General features: G+C 41.1%; 1 protein-coding gene across 2 annotated transcripts in view; it reads right to left on the reverse strand.

Moving 5' to 3' along the window:
- Positions 1 to 2,879: 2,879 nt before the first annotated feature.
- Positions 2,880 to 20,914, reverse strand: part of syt16 (synaptotagmin XVI) — a 41,744-nt gene continuing 23,709 nt past the window's right edge. The window contains exons 1-6 of one of the 2 annotated variants that reach the window (XM_007903840.2): positions 18,480 to 19,095; positions 12,641 to 12,853; positions 11,941 to 12,197; positions 9,152 to 9,589; positions 8,093 to 8,282; positions 2,880 to 5,068 (exon numbers count right to left, since the gene is read on the reverse strand). In XM_007903840.2, coding sequence (XP_007902031.2) covers positions 4,755 to 5,068; positions 8,093 to 8,282; positions 9,152 to 9,589; positions 11,941 to 12,197; positions 12,641 to 12,853; positions 18,480 to 18,816 — 1,749 coding nt within the window. In that variant the 5' untranslated portion in view covers positions 18,817 to 19,095 and the 3' untranslated portion in view covers positions 2,880 to 4,754. Of the gene's footprint in view, positions 5,069 to 8,092; positions 8,283 to 9,151; positions 9,590 to 11,940; positions 12,198 to 12,640; positions 12,854 to 18,479; positions 19,096 to 20,914 lie in introns of those variants that run through there. The other variant, XM_007903841.2, reaches the window with a different exon arrangement.

Raw genomic sequence — 20,914 nt, forward strand, 5'->3', positions numbered from 1 at the left:
TCTGACCCCATCAAACAGCAACAACAAAAAAGAGACTCCCTCCCTCGCTCATCTCAAGACCCTTCTCTTCGACCGAGCCTTCAGTTACCCTCCTACTCTTATCCTCTTACCCTCCACCTCAACCTCCAGAATCCCTGACTGTCCAGCACCTCGGGACATCCTCCCGACATGAAAGGCGCTGTACAATTGTAATTTCTTGTTGTTCTGGAGAAAACATGAAACTATTAACTAAGCCATATAAGCATAGGCAGAGTGTGTGATGAGAACAATTGCACAAGGACTAAATGCTGTAAGGAAATAAAATCAAAATTACACATTTTATAATGATATTTTAGAGATCTGTTTTACTTTAGATTTTTAGTCATTATTTGTTTCATATCAGTGCAATACTGCATAACAACATGCATTTGAATGTGACAGGACGACATGTTCCACTGACAAAACAAACTGCTGTAGATTAAACCTGATGAGATACATCACCTCAGGCACTGTGCAACACCTGCTAATTCAGGGTGTGTAAAATATCCGAACAGGTAAGATTTACACTGTTTCACAAAGTATATAGCTTTAAATCGCTGAATATTTCAGCCACATGTAAAAATTAACATTCATGCACAGGACCTCATTCTAACAGCCTTGTTTTTAATACCATTTTGTCTTTGGTCACTCAGTCCACCACTGTTAGTGGGACACTGCTGGGTGAAATTGGCTGCCGCGTTTTGTCCACAAAATATACACTCAATTCACTTTCTTGTATATCCTGTGATGCGCTTTGAGACGTCTCAATAGTAAGGCGCTGTAACAAATGCAAGGATTATTTATTATTAAGACTGTTATTGATTGTGGCAGAACTAAACAAATGCTTTGTGTTCTTGCTGACTTAAGCATGCAAAAAAATGATTCGATCGGTCAAAATTGGAAAAGAGACGATTTCACTGCTGTACAAAGAGAAGTCGCGTGATTAGAAATTTGAATGGAAAGAATCCTCACAATATAGGAATGAGCATTAGACTAGTTGCGAAGTCACAAAGATAGCAATTGGCATTGCGTTTAATCCAGCAAATTTAAAATATGTAGCTACTGATCTCTCTGTCACTAAATTTTTTTAAAATAAAAAAACACAACATAGCGTTGCTCAACTCTGAAATCATTTCTACGGAGGTGGAGCACACAATAAATATGATTTCATGCTCATCGGTGCCTTAATAGATGAGCAAGTTTTACAACTCTGTCATTCGGTTGATTCATGAGAAAAGGCCAAGGTTAAGATAATTCACTTGTCCAGTGGGACTTCAAGCTGCAGAAATGTTCTCTTGTACAGTGTGCTACCATGGCACAAACAATGTGTGTCACTCCATTTGAAATGGAAAGTAATGGCTGGTATTAGTCAATACACTTTACAGTATATTTTGTGAAGCACATTGAGACTTATTGAAGACGTGATGAGGCGCTATATCAAATGCAAGGATTAATATTATTATTAAGTTGTAATAGAGGAAAGAAAACCTATTGAAGTTCTTACTTAACAATAACAATGTACAATTTGACATCTTATGGATCGTTATTTAGTTTAATAAACAAAATGTAAGAAACACAACAGTAATTTGGACCCGAAGCATTGTATTTACTGCAGAATTACTGACTATAGTTTGACTGTATTTTGATTAAGTTTGGTTCAATCACAAGAAGCCTGACAGATAGGTTGCAAGTTACTACCATAAGCCATACACGCAGCACAACACAGACTATGGTAAGAGATCAAATAAATAATAATCCTTGCATCGATACAGCATCTCATCATGAACTCGTCATATAGGTTTTTTACTGTGAAGCAAAGTGACTGTATTTTTGGGGAAAAACATACATCAACAGAAGGTGGTCTGAAAAGTGCTCCAAAAAGATGGCCTGGACTTAAATGAAGAAATACCTTTGGATCGAATTTGAATTGTTCCGCTTGTGTGAATTGAACGACAGCGATCAGGCATGTAACGCAATATCCCACAGTGGGCATGAGGTGGTGGCATGCAGTGTAACTTTCAACAAACAGAGCGATTAGGAAATAGCTTTATACCAGTAACTCTGCACGTGCCAAGGACTGGATCTTGTCCAGATTACCAGGTGGAAGTAAGCACCAAGGAACACGATGACTTGCATTGGCTCTTCACCTCTCAGTAGCGTTGCCAGATTGACATCTGCTTTCTTGGCTGAAGAATTGGTGTGTGTCCTTGGGAAGCCCAGCAAGGCAAAGAAGGGGTTAGACAGGGAGAGAGATTATTTTATCTGCATACCACACCACCACTAACCACAGCTGCAATTCAAACAGGGTATCAGCATTTCCTTCAGTTTATGGAATATTTACTTAAACATCTAGCACCATTCAGTGCTAGAAACTCTGCAGTCTTTCTCTTCCCCCAAAGTTTGGAATCCTGGTATGATTTTATCAGATATAGCACATCTCAGTGAAGCTCCCGGGTTTTTGTGCCCAGCATTTTCGACTGGAACATCAGTCATGGAGTCATGGCAAAGGGCAGGCATCATCCACCCCCATTCTGGATGGAGAGCAGGGGCAACCCAGGTATTCTCTTTATTGGCGCATGAGACGTAGCAGATCTGGCATTTTTACCCATGTAACACATTTCAGCAGATAACCAATAACACAACAACAACTTACATTTATGAAGCTCCCTTCATGCAGGGTAGGGTCCTGGAGCGCTTCACAGTGGTGGAGTCGGACCCCGAGCCAGGGGGAGAGGGAAGGGGGGAAAGGAACCGTGAGCACGATCAAAAAGGAAGGTCTTTAGGCGGGGAGTAAGTAGTAACCGAGGAAGTAAACCACACACAACCATCAAAAAACACTCTCACACGCTGCTTTTCGTCTTACCGTTTTACCAACACAACGCACAGAAAGGTCAAAGTATACATGCGTACACCGTGCGAATAGGAGTTTGAGATCACATGCCCAACCAATACTCGTATTTTTATTTACTGATCAAAATCGCAATTTAGCCCAGGTCTGAATACTCAACTAGCCACATGTGGCTCATGGCTGACATATTGGGACAACCCTTGTGTAGATGCATTTGAGAGGAAGCTAGGCCTTCACATGAGGGAAGAGGGGATTAGAAGGTTATGGGAAGGAGTGAGGAATGGGAAAGACTCGGGTAGAGTATAAACACGGGCAGGGACTGATTGAGCCGAGTGGCCCATTTCCATGCGACGACTGAGAGTTCCACACTGAGAGTTCATGGTTTCAGTTTGTCTGGTACGGAGTGTGCACCCTCCAAACAGAGGCAGACCCACGCTGCTTATCTAAGCATGGCTTACCCAATCTGAACATGTAATAGTGGAGAACTGCGGGGAGTGGTTCCTGCTATTTAGAGGTTTTTTGTTGCCCGTCTTCTCCTCTGCTGAAGATGCTGATTCTTGCTGGAGTGAAGTCTCAAGGGATTCTGTAGACCTCCTCTGTCCAAGACCATTTTACATACTGTGAGATAATTTGGCGTCTGTTGGCAGGCTATTTTATTAGAGGTGATTTCCGCCCCCCCTCCTTGAGCTCCCCAACTATAGCAGCCTATGGTTTCCTCGGACCGCATCAGTTATCTCAGATCATTTGTCAGCACAGTCAAATCCACCATTGTGTAGTTTTGTGCTACACCATGGAAATGGTTTGATCCACTTCACCCATGTAACAGGCGATAGAACCACAGAAATGAACGCCATGATAGGAGACCAATCAATCTATTTAGGGTTTGCTTCTCCAAGATGCCATCCATCCTCATTCCATTGTTTTGCTCTTTCCCCACCTACCCCACACCAGTTTTCCTCTGCATGAATTCATCAAATAATCTCTTAAATGCCCCCAATCAACTCTAGTCTAACAGACACTCCTGACAACTTAATCCATAACCTGATAATGTCTAAGAGAATGTATATTTTTACTCCCCAAGCCACAACCTTACATGATGTGCAAAGGACATGATGAACCTTTCTTTGCAACTGAAGCATTTGATCATTCTAGCTTTTCAAATTTCACTGCTCAATGCAGAAACATGAGTGTGGGGGGAATGGATCTACCATAAAAATCTAAACAGAAGGAGGCCATTTGACCCATTAAAGTCTTTGTTTTTGCTCCTCCGCCTATCTTACAATGGGATTCGTGAAGTAGCAAAGGAATGCGTGGTTGGGAGAAAAAAAAACTTTTACTGGCATCAATGAAAAATTGTTGCCATCAAAAGAGAATAAACCGAAGACCATTAGTCGAAGGAAGCTTTTTTTATAGAAAAAGTGAAAAATAAATCCAGGTATCTATGTATTCATGGCACAGCCCTAAGTAATGAAAAGTAAGTAGAAGGGTGAATGTGTCATGCAGCTTTGTATTTCTATAGCAACAGTGAATATTTTACTGCATGCTGGCCTTAATTACTGATTTGTCTTGGTTGTTAATGTTATATTATAGGGTCGTTACGAAGTTCCTCCGAAGGCACTTAACTAATAATCAAAGCACCTTTCAACCTGCTGAAAAACCTACTCGTGCTGGGCAACATCCGATTGTTTGTTTTGCAAGTGGCCTGGCTGGAATTGCAAAGCAAAATGGTACAGGATTATTGTAAGTATCAAAGAGACATTCAGCAAAAGAGTTTGCGTATTGCAATATAGTAGGATGCAAGTCCACTGTGCACGTCAGTGGAGAAGCGCTTACAGTCATAATGTACAGGTAAAAGGCCACCTATATTGTCCTTCGATTAGTCTGTGATCTAGGACTCAAGCAATGTGTGCCATCTACAGATTTGTTGGCCTTTTGAGTCTTTCATCTCCAGCCAGTGGTTCTGTTCCTCATCCCCACTGTTATTCTGACCCATCGAGATCCATCCAATCATTTCCTTGCGCTTCATGGAACGTCTGTTGTATATAGAGATCATTAACATGACATCGGAAAGCTGGAAAAGAGCAACCTGGAAGATGAAAGTCTCCTTGTAAACGGGGTTGGGTTGACCTCGGCGGATAGATGTTTTGCACCGAGACATCTCCTGTCCAACTGAGTTCAGCAGAGAGAGCTTCGCATATGTGTCTGCAGTTAAGGGAAAAAAAGGAAAGTCTCAATGTGAACTGCAATTGTACCATTTTAGTAGCTGCAAATACCACATTGGCTCAGAGATACTCTCACCTCTGAGTCTCAGAAGGTTGTAGCCCACGTCAGGACTTTTTGAGTCTAATCTAGGCTGATACTCCAATGCATTGTTGTCAACAGAGCCCAACACATAATCTCATCCCAAATTCAACACCTAGTTTAATTATCACAGCTAATAGCCTGGCAGTGAGATGAAAAACTGGATCACTACTTTATGGAGCAAGACCTGCCAATGAGATACAGTAGTAGATTGAGGGTAAAATATTCTGCACTGCACATTCCTAAAATGTGTGCATCGGGGGAATGCAATCCTGAAACAAGACACCTCTACAACAATGCACCAGCACCATATCGCAACGATAAATGAGAGGAATGCTCACATGAAAAAATAGTCAACCTGTGAAAAGCTGGTAGAAATTGAGCAGTTAACTGTCTTGAGAAGAAAGCATAGAAGAAGCGTTAATGGAAAATAAAATTATCTCGGTTTCAGAATCAGTTCACTTATTTCTTGAATTTGATATAGCGCTTTTCACATCTTCTTGACGTCTCAAAGCGCTTCACAAAATATACTGTAAAGTGAATTGACTGTATACTTGTGGGCGAAACGCGGCAGCCAATTGCGCACAGCAGTATCCCACAAACAGTCGTGGTTTGGAGTGACCAATTTATTTATTATTTTTTTATTTGAGGGACTATTATCAAATGTGTGGAGTAAGGAAACAAGGTTTCACCCTACCGGGAATCGAACCCAGGTCTCTCGCCTCCGAGGCGAGTGCTCTAACCACTAACTACAGGATTCCACTACTGGGTTCTTATGTACAATATAGTACTGTGACCATGGTAATTTTATTTGTGCATTTCGTGACGAGAATCTTCTTTTTCTCATCAGGCAAAAAGCATAATTATGCACAAATAAGGTTTCCACTGTGCAGAAACAAACTAACTCGGTGTTTCACAAAAGGAAGTCACTTAGTCCGGCTAAAGTCTGCTTAAAGACATGATTTTTCAAACATTAAATTTAAAAAAAAACAAATTTTAGATGCCTCGCTCCCCCAACTTGCTTTTGGACTTGCGTGTTTTTTGCTAAACACGGAACTTCAGTCAGAAATCGCACAACTAACCAGAAATTCTATAATTCACCCATATTAACAATTTAACATTAAACTGAAGTGACCAATTTATTAAACATATTAAAGCTCCAGAATGCAGTTTTGGCCAAACCTTCCTCCAAAGGAATATAGCACCTTTAACTGTTCTGTGGAGGGCACACAATCTATATAAAAAGGCATAGATCACAGTCACTAGGCAGTCAAAAATACATACTTTGCTACAAAGCAGACCCAACATTAGAAACCTGCATACAACCATCAGTTGTCAGATTAGTTAACCTTACACCATGATGCGGTATTAGGGATGTTACAATTGATTCGTCAGGGAGTAAAGTAGTTTTAAGAATTGCAAATACAAAGACTTTATTCTCTCATGCAACATTAAAATCGTCAGTGGTTGGATTTCATGACAAATGGCCTTGATGTAAATCCGTGCAGGTGAAAATACTAAGGTTCAGTCTATGTTCAGTGCACTCCTTGAAACTTCTATTGAGAATATATTGTTCAATTTGGAGTTTGGTTTTCCTAATTCCTAACAATAGTCTAGGCTGACACTCCAGTGCATTGCTGGGGGAGCATTGTCAAAATGCTATCCTTCAGATGAGATGCCAAGTTTCCAATTGCCCGGACATTATAGATCCGATGGCACTAATCAAAAAGACCAGGGGGTTTTCCTCTTAGTGACCTGATCAACAATCCTCCAAATAAAGTTGGCCACACATTTCGTATCCATTCATGGAACGTTGCTGTGCATAAATTGGTTACCGCGTTCATCTATACGATACACAGTCACCACACTTTACAGTAAATTCCTATGAGGAACTTTGAGATGTTTTAATGACATAATGCACAGATTATTACTACTGTTATCTATGTACACAGACACACACCTTTCACAGTGTGGTCCATTGGTAGGCTTCAATGATCAACCATACAGTAAAGCTTTGTTCCTTCCCCTGTGACCAAAAACAGCCTTGAGAGGCAACAGGGTTATTAAAATTATTTCAGTTTTTTTTTTTTTAAGAAGCATTTAGTTGACACCATCCATCCCAGAGCAGGGTGTGGTGGCCAGGCATTCACTGTGTTCGGAGATTGTGTGTGTTTTGGTAACTCAAGCCCTTCTGTTAGCAAGTGCTTCAACCCAAGACTCCAGTGTCACCACAGGCTCCAGAAAATGTAATGCTCTGTCCTGAAAATAATGAATTTAAGTTACGAGATGCATCGAATTACCCACTTCTTAAAGCGGAGATCATAGCTTTCTGTTGTTGTGGCAGGATAAAACCATCGTGCAGTTTGATATCAAAATTCAGGATCACTTACATCATAGATACGTTGCAACCTTACCTTCTGTTCCCTAAAGACATAGAATGATATTCATTCAGATTCCCCCCACCCACCAACCCTACCAAAAAAATACATTGATGCAACTGTTTCAATCTTTGAAATGGGAAAGTTGGACAGAACAAGGCTGCAACACAGCTGAGAGAAGCTCTCAACATAAAACTGCTAGACTAAAGCTTGAGAAGTAACTACATCTTTGAGATCGCATTACAAAGAGTAACTCACCCCAGCCCACCGTTATTTCAAATCTCATTTTACCCAGGACGCCTACTAATCCCAATAATAATAATCTTTGCATTTGAGATTTCAGCCTGAGGATGTCTCAAAGGGCTTTGCAGAATTTACTGTGGAGCGACTGTGTATTTTTGCAGTCAAACACGGCAGCTAATTTGCTCTCAGTAATTCTTGAAGCTTGGCAAAGGGAAAATGCACAAACTGATGGGAGAAAAACAGTGAAATGAAAACTAAATTCTTAAGGAAACTTAACATGAATTTGAAATCGAAATTTACTCACCGGGCGGCCTGTTCAGAGCTAAGTTTCGGAAGTGACTGCCTTTGATAATTTCAACAGAAAGTCTCCCTGTTGTGGCATTGTATGATAGTCCAACCAGCAGCTCTGGAACTCCACCATGTGAAAGTGACTGAGTAGATGAAGCACTGTCACTGTGAGAGACGGCAGACAGGCTCAGCTGCGAGTCTCCGCTCTGCAAGACAAGAAAATATCACCTTTAATCTCGCTTTCTAAATGAGCACGTTTCAACTCGATTTTAACCTTTAAAAGGGATAAGTCGCAACAAACGATAAATAAATGCAGGATATCAGGCACCCTGCAGCATGCTCTCGACCAACACCACAAGAGGATCAGATCACATCATTTCTCTGTGCAAAAATACACAATCACTACACTCCAAGCAAAATACTGCAATGCTTGCATTTGATATAGGACCTGTAATCTTGAATATCTCAACGAGCTTCACAGGTAATTGCAGTCAGATGCAGTGACTGTGTCTTTGCAAGCAAACGCAGCAAACAATTTTCGCTTTGGAAGGTCCCGTGAACTCCTTTTCCTAATCCATCTATGGGCTTTTCCAGTCATTTACATCCTGGTCAGTTATTAAGGGTCAGGCTCAATGCAACGACAGGCCAATGCTTAGAATCATGGAGCATTACAGCATAGAAGGAGGTCTTTTGGCACATCATGCCTGTGCCCACTCTTTGGAAGAGCTACCCAATCAGTCCCTCTCCCCCGCTCTTACTCCATACCCTCCATAATAATCCCTCCAAAACTAAAAACAATAATAAATTGGTCATTTTCAATCCACGACTGTTTGTGGGACATTGCTGTGCGCAATTGGCTGCCGCGTTCGCCCACAAATATACAGTCAATTCACTTTACAGTATATTCTGTGAAGCGCTTTGGGACGTCCTCCCGACGTGAAAAGCGCTATATCAAATGCAAGGATTATTATTATTATTATTATTACCCCTGCAATTCTTTCCTTTTCAAGTACCTATCCAATTCCAATGCTTGTCCAAGTACGTCTCAGAGGAACTCTCTCTTTATTGCACTTACACTCAAGTTGCTTCGAGGCTCCAAGACCAGCGTCACTTCGACATCGACCTCCTGTCTCAGGTTGCTGAGGTGGAAAAGCTTCTCTCCCATCATTCTCTCCCGGTTCAACTTTTTCACCGCGTACAATCGGAAGCGCAGGGCACAGCTGTGCAATTCCTCAGGCTCCAACTTACTGAAGCTGAACGTTTCGTTGAAGATCGGTGTGGGGCCTCTCTGAATGCTGGACCTGGCACGTTGCTTCTTGCTGGGCAGAAGGACCATGTGGACCTGCCACAGTTTGGCCCCACTGCGGTCCTTGTCTGGGATGTTTTTAGCCAGCACCACGGTCACCGTGAGCTTGTGCCTGGAAGCTTTGTAGGTGTAGACGAAATAGAGGTCTCCACATTTGGAAATTGGTTCATGCCGTATCTGAGGACTTGTGGTCTTCCCATCAACTTCCTAGAGAAGATCAAAACGGTCAGGTTAATAGACAGTACAATTCGCGCAGCTCTATGTGCTAGGCATGAAAATCATTCCAATTCATATGTTTTTACATGAAATCTACAACATGGAAACGGGCTATTGAGTCCAGTTGGTGAAAATCTGTGCCTGTGAATCTTCTGTGGCCGTCAAATAGCAGCTCTCCCCAACATTTATGGCATAAATATTCAATCAAGGAAATTTATTTTGTCGTCTGACCATAAAGATTGTCCACCGCTGGTTTAGAGGGTGAAAGGTGCAACATGGTCAGATGCTCAGCCAAAGATCTCAGTTACAATTCATGGTCTGTGCTTAGACTTAATTCTCCAGACCTCTCCCCCTCCCACATATAATCGCAGTTTGCGCAATGCCCCCAAATTTTGGAATTTTAGGCAGCAAATGGAAATCAAAATTAGAACTTCCAGATTTAAAAAAAATACACATTGCAAAATCAGATCCGTAGCATTACATACTCATGTAGTATTCAACTATTTCACCCTCCCCACCCCTTTTTGGGGTGCTGGGGACGGTGGAGGAAGGAAGAGAGAGAAAGTACTTCAGCACAATGCCTCAACTCACTGCCCAACACTCTCCTCTCTAACCTCAATCTGCTGCACGCAAAATGTCTCCTTGTCTTTTTTTCCCCCCAGTGTCAACATTGCTTTTATTCGGCTGATTAGCACAGGATCACAATAGCGTTTGGTATTAAAGAGGTGAAGAATTTGTTCTTTTCTGCTCCTTTCAGCATCGCTCTCATTTACAAAGAGCCAGGTTCTACCCTTATAAATAGACTCCTACAAGTAATTAGATCGAGAGGCTTGAAACCCTTCCCTTGAATGCTCCCCTCTCCCATTTACTGCATCAAGGCACCAAGGCATGAAGACATTACGATTAAAAAAAAATCAGTGATCAAATAACGCGTAAAATAGGAACAGCTAATCTAGTGTATAAGGTTACCTACCCAACCCACACATTTTACAACCATTAGACTAAGCTGTACTTTGTCATCCAGTTCTCACACAGATTCATTGCCAGTGCTTTTTATTGAAGGGCAGAAAGTCTGCTATATCGTTTGTAGAAATCATTTGAACAGGATTTTGTGGGATGGTTGGGTTGTGTTTGACATTATTCTAGTCTCATCACTCCATTAGTTTTTTCGTACCATTCTTTGATGCATTTCCCACCCAACCCATTCCATCTCCATCTGGATCAGTGAGACTAACTCGGGGAACACTAGCTGAGGTCTAGAGCACAAAGCTATAACTACTGCTATAGTCTGATCCAACTTGAACATGAGGAATATGGCAATGGAGCCCGAAGGAGAAGGATTTGTATCTCATAGAATCACATGGTGAAGGTACAAAGCGGGCAACAACAACTCCTCAACGTCCAGCACCTTGGGACGTCCTCCCGACGTGAAAGGCACTAAGTGAATGCAGTTTGTTGTTGTTGTTGTTGTTGACGGTTATATCTAGAATTGTGACCTTGTGCATCTTGTTCCAACAAAAATAAAAAAAAACGTGCATTTATGGAGGAGCTTTCAAGTTAAAAATAAAAGGCTTAAAATGCTTGGCAAAATATAAATGGATTAGAAATCACAGTCAACGATGAGACAAACTGAGCAGCCAAAATATCTGCTCTCCTACACAACTTCTCCAACAATTAGACAGGAGCAAGGTGCTGCCAGGTTATACATGTTATAGGTATCCACTTACAGCTAAATCAAGAGAAACCTTCGTAATCCAATTTGCAGTGTCAGTCTAATAGATCTTATCATGCTGACTTTAATTCAGTCAGCCAGATGCCTAACACATGGAAAAATCCACCACCATGCTTAAAAACATCTACCTGGTGATGGGTTTCTGCATGTGTCAGACATCCGGCTGACTAAAAAAATAAATGTCACGTTGACATCAGGTACACACAAAAATACATGCACACACTCCAAAAATCATTGCTGTATTTGGGTCAGGAAACACAATGCAAGGTAAGGACAGAAGTCTAAATAATAATAATCCTTGCATTTGATACAGCGCCTTATCGCGTCTTCGAGACGTCTCAAAGTGCTTCACAGAATATTCTGTAAAGTGAATCGACTGTATATTTTGAGCGAAATGTGGCAACCAATTGTGCACAGCGGTGTCCCCCAAACAGTCGTGGATTGAATGACCAATTTATTGTTATGATTATTATTAAATGAGAGAAATCAATGAATATTAAATTAGAATTAACGTTATTAATTCTACGTTCAGTTTGCCTAAATAATGACGGAAAATACAAGTTGAGGCATAACACCTTCAAAGGAACTCAGTTGATGTGGCGTTCATTACCTCTGGGCTCAATACTGACGAGCTGTCCGTCTGATCATTCGCTTCATAGACCTGATCATTGAAGTTGGTCTCTTGATCGGGACTTCCTTCTTCATCGGGCTCTCTGCTTTCACTGTAGGCCAGACTTTCAGCCCCTAAGCCTGGAGTCTCATGGTGACCTTCTCCAGTGTCAAAGACACAGCCCGAAGCCACAGATAACTGATCATCATCCCGATAAGAGTCGTCTTGGAAGCTTAGCCGCTGTTCATTCTCCACATCTAGAGTCGTGAACACAAAGCAACATTCCTTAACCTGCACGAGCTGGAAGCCATTTCAAACCAGCATTAGAAAGCAACATTCACTGAAAGCGGAAGAAGTTGAAAAGAAGTTGAAATAGCGTAGATAGAAATTCACCGCAACCATTCAGACTAATATTTACCCGAGGGGGAAAAACAAAAAGCTCAAAACACAAAAAGGTAGCAATAGGGAATGACATGCAGAATTGAAAAGGTGACTATTGATTCATTTATTATACCATGAGATAATATCATATGTCAATAAAGGTTTCATGCCCACTAGCCTAGACTTTAACATGAGAGTTAGAGAAGCCAACACACAATGGGAAACACATTCAATTTTGCAAGCTGCGAAGGGGGGAACCTAGCATCGAGGGGGTTTGTTCAGTGTTAACTGTGACCTTATTGGAAGCTGTGCACAGTACCTTCAACTTCAGAGGCCTCTGTGCTGTACTCTTCATGATTTGAAGGCAATCGGCTGAATTTGTGTCTGCGCTGAGAACCAGGCAGAGACACTTTCTCGGACACTGTCGAACGGAAGCTCTGGGATCGCGACACAGAGATTTCAAACTGTTTGATCACTTCCTCGTCACTGTCTGTGGATGTGGTCAGCTCATTATCATCCCCGTAACTGTTCACTAGGGGTAGAGAGAGAGAGAAAGAGAGAGAGAGAGTAAAGTCCCTTGGCATTTTTCAAGTGAAAAGCACTTTTTTTTCTTCTCGCTCGGAGTTAAGTTAGCAGCAGATCGATTTGCGGTCTCAAAAATATTTTTAATGCTGCTCGCGCTCCCAGAACTTTGGAACTGTCTCCCTCAGTCTATCCGCCGTGCCCCCTCCTACCCCTATTTTAGATCAAAACTGAAGACCTTCCTCTTCGACCGAGTTTACTGTCACCTCCTTCCTCCATGTGGCTCGGTATCAGGCTCCGTCACTGTTAAGCGCTCCGAGACTCTCTGGCATGTGAAGGCCGCTATGCAAAATCTCATAGCCCTTCACAGAACATACTGTAAAGTTAATTGACTGTATGTCTTGTAGGCAAAACACGGCAGCCAATTGCGCACAGCAGCGTCCCCACAAACAGTCGTGGATTGAGTGAACACATTTTTAAAAACTTTTTTGAAGGGTTTACTCCCGGAAAAGCGATCCGCCAATCGACCAATAACTGGGTTCCTACTTACTGCTAGGTAAACAGAGGTGTGTGGAGTAAGGAAACTTGCCCAACGTTCAGGAATCGAACCCAGGTCCTCTTGCTTGCGAGGCGAGTGCTCTAACCACAAAGCTACAGAAACTCAGATTTTCCTTGTGAAGAACCATTTTTCACCAATTGCATTTCACTCCAAGGGCCCTTTGTGCACCGACTGTTAAAAATAGAATCTTTTGTTGCCTCGTTACAATGAAAGATCCATGTGTAAGCGAGGAACAAAACTATTCTTTTTTTGAAATATACAAAAAGTGATGGGATCATCTCTTTGTGGAATCAAATACATCAGCTGTAAAAGGGAGCCAACAAGCTCTGCTAATTTATTAGCAAGGTTCACTGCCGCTCTCTGTTTTACAGAGAATCTGAAACACCCGAAAAAGTATTGAAAATCCGTATTTTTCTAAAAAGATAAACCACTTGTTGTAATGCCAGATTTTCACCTTACATTAATCTTCTTGGTAGCACAAACTTTCTACCCATCTTAACTCACAATAGATTGCCATTTTTCATCCCTGCCTTGCAATCCCACTAAAGGAATCCACAATACCAGAACCAACTACAAAGACCAGACTTACGTCAACCAGCTATTGCCTTACGCCAATTGATGACTTATTTAAATACTAATAGAAAGATCAAAATCAGGCCATCACAATCAGACCTTGAAAACCTCATTCTCCCAAAATGCTCCACCACCTTTCTGCACCAGGGTCTGTCAATGGTGGTGAAGCATTCATAGTGAGCTGGGCATGTGGACCAAGAGAAAGAGGGCAGAAAATTGGAGCACAACAGATCTAATTTAGCCAGCCTCCTGGCTAGATACATCAAGAAGCACAACAGTGAACTCCTGCACTTTCCCTGTGTAACTTTGTGTTTCAACCATACTGTGCCATGTCAACGTAAAAAAATCCCCTCCAAAAAACACTAAAGGTTAACTTTACTGATTGTTTATGGATGAATCACAAATATCTGTTCAACCATCAGCAAGCTTCCCTAAGGCATACTCCTATTAGGCAGTAACAGAATCTCAGGCTCAGTGAACATATAAACCGCTTGAACCCTGCTCTTGTGAGTTTTCACATTATCTGAAAACGTCTACTGTCTTGTAACCCACTCCCTCATCCGTCTATTATTTGATAATACGTTATTGTTCCCACCTCATTAAAGTCTACCTGTGAGATACTCGAGACAGATACACAAGGTAGTAGAGACTGCGAGAATGATTGGTCTTTTTGTTGCCATAGTGACACTTGAATAGAAATTATCATTATCCTTTATTATGTATTGTTTCTCTGACAACCGAGGTGGCATTTCAAGGCTTATATAATGTATAGTTCAGATGCTTTACATGCATTTGAAGTAGGTAGATGATTTCCACTAAAAGATTTGTTTTTATCATTAACACTACATTTCGATTGACATAAAAAGGTAATAATGAAGGGTACCAGACTCGTTCTAATCCAAATCGCTCGTTTTTAAAAAAAATTATGTAGTTTACATGTCTCTTAGGATTCTAAAGAGAATTCCGAAGTCAATATTTCACAAAGATATTTTTGTCTCCTCTCCATCAAGAGCAAATGCTGAAATGAGCAAGTACTAATTTGCATTCTAAAGAAAATACGACAAGATTAATGCTCAGTTTTAATACTCATGAGACCCAAAATTTCATCAAGTCTTAACCTGCAAGACCATTTATGCTTTATGCTGAAGAAATGTGCTCTTAATTTGGAGGCCAGTTTCTTTTGAACAACGGAATACTAGTTTCAAAATTTAGATTGAATCAAAGGATTTTCCAAAATTCTGTGCGACTTAGACAACAAGGGTCTCAGAGGCTAAGACTAAGTGGAATTTGAGGCCTTCGAGTTCTTTAGGACAACGCGAGGTTAAAAATGTTGGATTCAAAAAACTCGGTTTGTCGAACAGAGGCTCCCAGTTTTGCAAATGAAACGAAAAGACGTGGCAAAGACATTTTGTGACCGGCGATTTGCTTTGCGATCTCGTGTTGAGTCGGTGAAGTGCTTTTCTCCGCCACAAAACATCCCAAAAAGTAAAAGGAATTTTCAATTTACAACAAGAATGCCACGTTTTGAACCTTTACAATGGCAACCTTTTCCCTTACTATTCTCCCACTTTACTTGCATGTATATAGCGCCCTTCACCTGGTGTAGCATCGCGGAATGCTTAAGAGAATTCCACAATTTGGTTCACAAACCGGAATCGCTGTTAGCTCAGTAATTCCTAGTTTGCGAATGCTATACCGTTTCAATCCCAACATACAATCATCTCTTATCTGCGTTCATCTGGATCCATATCCCATTCCCTTAACCCCGTTCCCAAACGGATAATAATCTGGGTCTGAACCAAAAATTAAAATTGCGGGAAAGGAATAAAAATCCTTTCCTTTGACATTTCTCCTTGAATTTGTACTGATCAATTTTTTTAAAAAAATTAAAGAAACTTGGTGAATAATGGTTCAAAAATAACCTTGAATGCTGGAATTCTTAAAAAAAACGTATGTGTGTATGAGAGAGAGAGAGAGAGAGAGAGAAAGAGAGAGAGAAAAGTTCATCCAATAACAGGTCTTACAAACAGCAGACCTGTTTTTCTTGGTTGAACGACAACATTTGCAAGAACCCAGTGTTTGGGTTTACCCAAAGAGGTAATGAGATTCATAATCAGAGAATGGACACCTAAAAGGCAACACTGTAAAATGCCTCTTGCAACAGCAGTTTCCTCATTGCTTCTCACTTTGCTCGTGGCCCATATGAGGAAAGAGGGGAAATTGGAAATGAAATGTACACCAAAAAGTGTCCCCATCTTCAAACTGAATGGGGACCATTAATGCAACTATTAATTCATTTGGAATTTAGATACAGAACACCCCTTGCTGGAATGATATTACAACAAATTCTGTGCAGGATTTCTCTATTGATGATGGAGCTTAAGTATTGATGTGAATAGCAGTGATATTCCATAGACTGTTACAATGAGGGAGTGATAAAACAGTTTGGAGGCTGAAATAATAATAATCGTTGATTTACTGTAGCGCCTTATCACGTCGTTGAGACGTCTCACAGAATATATTGTAAAGTGAATTGACAGTGGGTGTATTTTGTGGGTGAAATGATGGGGGAGAGAGCGGTGACTGAAATGATGAACTGAATGAATATCCCAAATTGGATCTCATTCGGCATGACGCCAAAAGGCTGCATTGCAGACCGATCAGAGTCAGTGATATGGAAGTATAACAGTGATGTGTTTTAAACAGGAGGGAGCGCTCTGTAGTGACTGGAACAGAGTAAACAAACACTCCATATCCTCCTCTGACCTGCAGGCCCAGGCCAAAATCCCTTCATTTGACGAATATAGAAATAATGAAAAGAACCATCGTATTGCTGGATTGCAAAGAAGCAACACAGTTCCAATGGGCCGAATGGCTTCCTTCTGTGCTGCAAGTTTCTAAGTTTCGATAACCCCTAAAATAAATACTTCTGCAAAGAAACATGGCAAATTTTATAACGAACACACGTTAGTTAGTAACTGCCACATTTTAATGCCTCATTATTTATAGTGTTTACCTCCAAAGCACGATTAAGCATTCAATGCTTAATTTAAAGCAAAATAATTTCTGCAATATTTATTTCACCCAATCCCAAACTGTACCTAGAGTACTTTTGAATAGAAGTGGTAGTGATGGGACTGATGTAAGTTGCCATGAATCTGATCATCAGGTTTTACTTTGGTGTATGCATTCTTGAGGCACTGAATTTCCTTTTGGAGCTTGCTCTGCTTGAATGGGTTTTCCATCAGATTTTATTTTCACATGAAACTTTATAAAAAGTGCAATTAAATCACAAAGCAATTTTTTTTAAAAAGCAGCTCGACATGAAACAATGAACAAGCAGTGAGAAGGATGTATAAATACACAAAGGGTGCGGATTAACTCAACAGCATTAAGGTTAAGGAAAACTGACAATGGCTTAAGGATATATATTCGACAGCATAAAAGATTTGCTACAAATCTCCAAGTTGATATTTGAACAGAACAGGATTATCATTTGTGCAAAAACAAGTACTTTGTGTACCTACGATGCTGTTTCAAAATTCAGCTGCATCCAAATTAGAATTGTATTTGATTTATTTACTTCTTTGATCAGCCGGGTGTCTGACACATGTGGAAACCCATCACCGTGCTTAAGAGTATCCAAACTAAACTGAGATTTCCATTCATCCCACCTACACATGGAAATTCCCGGAGATAGATTGTTGGAATGGAATGCGCTCTCTCTCCCCGGAGGAACGCATCCTGTTTACCTAATTCCGGAAAGTGTTAGCCGCAGGTTGGCAAGAGCCAAGGCTTGGGGGACCCCAGAGTGTGCATTGGGATAACTGCTGGAGTCTGACCAGCTAAAGCCACATTGCTTGCCTTAATTTGCGTTAAAGATTTGATCAGGTGGTAATCCTTCAGGGGTCGGTTACTCTCAGCTTTAGGGGATACTTGTGCAGGGAGCAAGGACCAGCACAAGTGAGTTGTATCCCCATTGCACTGGGGGACAAGTTGAGAATGGAGGATGTTTAAGTAACTGCTACCGACTTTTATTAACAGGTAGGCTCGTTACAACAACTACCTTTTATTATCAACAAAACACCATCGTCAAAAGGATATAAAATCTTTTCCCATCATTTACCTGAGAGAAAAGCACCATATTTTCTGGCTTTAAACCAGTCTCCAAAACAAATATTCAAAGATATGTCGGTCACAGGATAAGAATCATCGCAAAGAGACCATTAACATTCACCTCACCTACTCGTCAATAAGCACCTGAAGTGTATTGTAATATTTTATATACACTTTAGGCAAATTTGTGAAGTGAAGCTTATAATCCATAAACCATGTCAAGCATTCAGTCAAAAAAAAAGGTCAAAGGTACGCAAAGTCTGAGAGAGATAGAGGGAGAGAGAAATGGACTGAACCGATTAAGATAGAAGCAGTGAAGGCAGAGGAAAATGAAATAAATCCATCTGTTTGTGGAGTCTGATATGGGAGGAGTTCCTGGTTAGCTTACCTGCCTGAATGTTTTCATGAGGTCCAATCTCATCATAAAGCGGTTCATTCTCCGAGGCGACATTGGTGAGACCGGGACAAGTCTGATTACTCAGTCCTTTCATCTCTTCGGGAACTGGAATCAAATCGTTCAGAGATGGGTCATCGTAAGGATTATTCTCATCATGTAATCTGTCCCCTGGAGCAGTCTTCCCTTGCAAACGGGTTACCGGATCTGGGCCTGTGTGTAATGAAGAGGATCCTTGTCCCAAGTCTCCATCAAGCTCGCTGTTCATCACATTCCGATTTGAGTGAGTTCTGACACCTCGAATTCCATCTTCCTCAGCCTTCAACCCCATCTCAATATTCTCGTAACGTGGTTCCGATGTATCTTCCAGAACTTCTCTGTGGTTTGTGCCCGTAAAATCATCACCATAATCATCACCATAATCATCATCATCATCATCAACATTTAAAGCTGGATCCGAGTCCAAGTCAAGTTCTTGCTCCGGGTTCTCACGCTTTGTTTTTGCCAATGAACTTGAAACTCTGGACTCCGACGTTTGGGTGGAAAGACCTTGGCGGAGGCCAGGGAACGAGTTGGAAATGGAGCTGCTGGCTTGTTGGACCGATTCGGACACCTGAGATATCCAGGCAGAGAAGGACTGAAAAAGCGGCCTCTCTTTTGGGACTCCTTCAGAAGACATGATTTAATGGAACTCACCGAGGCTTGATCGCCAAACGGTCCAGATGTTTAATTTGTCAACATGCCACAGTTAGTTTGTTGTGAGCTATGGAATGAGGATCATAAGCAATTAAAATCTGCAACATCCGAGAAAGGGTGGAGGAGGGGGAGAAAAAAAAAGCCACCATCACACTGCGCAGTGGAAGAGGTGATGCAGAGAAAGAGCAAAGCAAGCCGAGGAGAGATAAGAAAAGTCAACCCACATTGCACAGCACATTGACAAAGCCAGACTAACTCCATCAAACGGGATGACTTAACTCCCGATTTGGAAAGCAATCAGCTTCATTAGCTTAAGAGGCTATTTTCCCAAAGCTTTGCTTTTTGGGAAAGTAACACATTTGAATATTGATCTGAAATGTGACTAAAATATAAATTCTGCAACATGAATTGAAAGAAATAAGTAGCTTTATCAGGTTAAAGACTGTTGGAGCTGTGCTGTACCCTATCCGGATCAGTTTCTGTCTGTATGAGATTGTGCTGGACCAAATAGTATCTTAACCCATTTAATCAGCAGGCCAGATTTTCAATTTACTTTTGAAATGTCAGTATTTCAGTGATTGAAAATATACCTATTGCAAGCTCCAGATAGAAAATTCAGTTCTCCAGGGTCAAAAGATCCCACTCTCTTGCTGAGTCCGGTATAGAAAAGGAATCATACAATCAACCAATTACTCATTCTCCAAATGGATGGCAGCAAAACGAATGCAAACCTGAATAGATTCTATTGGAGTGAGGTGGGGAACAGAGAAAGATATAAAGGGAGATGCTACAACTAACATTTCCAGAATTAGAATAACACTGTTATAAAGCACTTCAAGGTCAACTATCCCAACCCCCTTCTTACCAACAAATTCCCATGTTGAAAACATCATCAAAATCCTCAGTGTTGTTGTAATGGGATTTTTTCATATTAAGTCCGAGCTGGCTAATTTTCCTGACTTGGGAGAAGACTCTCTCTTACACAGAGAAACTTAAATAAGTCACACACTATCCGTTTATTTCAGAGGTACAAGGGAGGAACGCAACTCAATTCAGACATTTTTTTCCCTTTGGTTTGTGGTTTTTTGCTTCAAGATCTACTGCTCAAACATTAAAACTTAATTCGCTTTGATGCCACAACCCAGAGGTTAACAACACTGAATGAATATCAATGCCATTTTGCCACTTCGACACATAATGTGCCCAGCATGGAACAGCAAACTTAAGGGCTTACTTGTGTTCCGGTTGCATAAAAATTGTGGGGACAAAACAAAGACCTTTGAAACAGAACTTCATACAGACCAGAATGTTTGAAGCCTGAAATGTGCTGCATTAGCCCTGGATGTCCATGGGACATCTACACTATTTTAAGGAACATTTCTGGGGTGTGCATGTAATTTAGAGTGCATAGGTAAAACTCTTCCTGGCTCCATCTCTCCCTAATAGCAGAACATTCTTATACAATAGTGCAATTGTTAATTAACATGCCAGTCATGTCACCAACATCACTGAGCAGCAGTGCAGAGAGAATAAAGCTTTGCTCAAGGTCTTTGAATGTGCAACATTGCGCATGGTTCTATAGGACACGATCCTTTCATTCATAACAATTACATCTGCCAATTTAAAGCAACATTCTGCCTCACAGCCAAGCACCACTTACAGGCACTGAATCCAAATGCCAGTGTGCATTATTTGACCTGGCATCAATTGAAAATAATCCTTCAACAAAAGTC

This window comes from Callorhinchus milii, unplaced genomic scaffold (genome assembly GCF_018977255.1).
Source record: "Callorhinchus milii isolate IMCB2004 unplaced genomic scaffold, IMCB_Cmil_1.0 Scaffold9, whole genome shotgun sequence".
Classification (NCBI taxonomy): Eukaryota; Metazoa; Chordata; class Chondrichthyes; order Chimaeriformes; family Callorhinchidae; genus Callorhinchus; species Callorhinchus milii.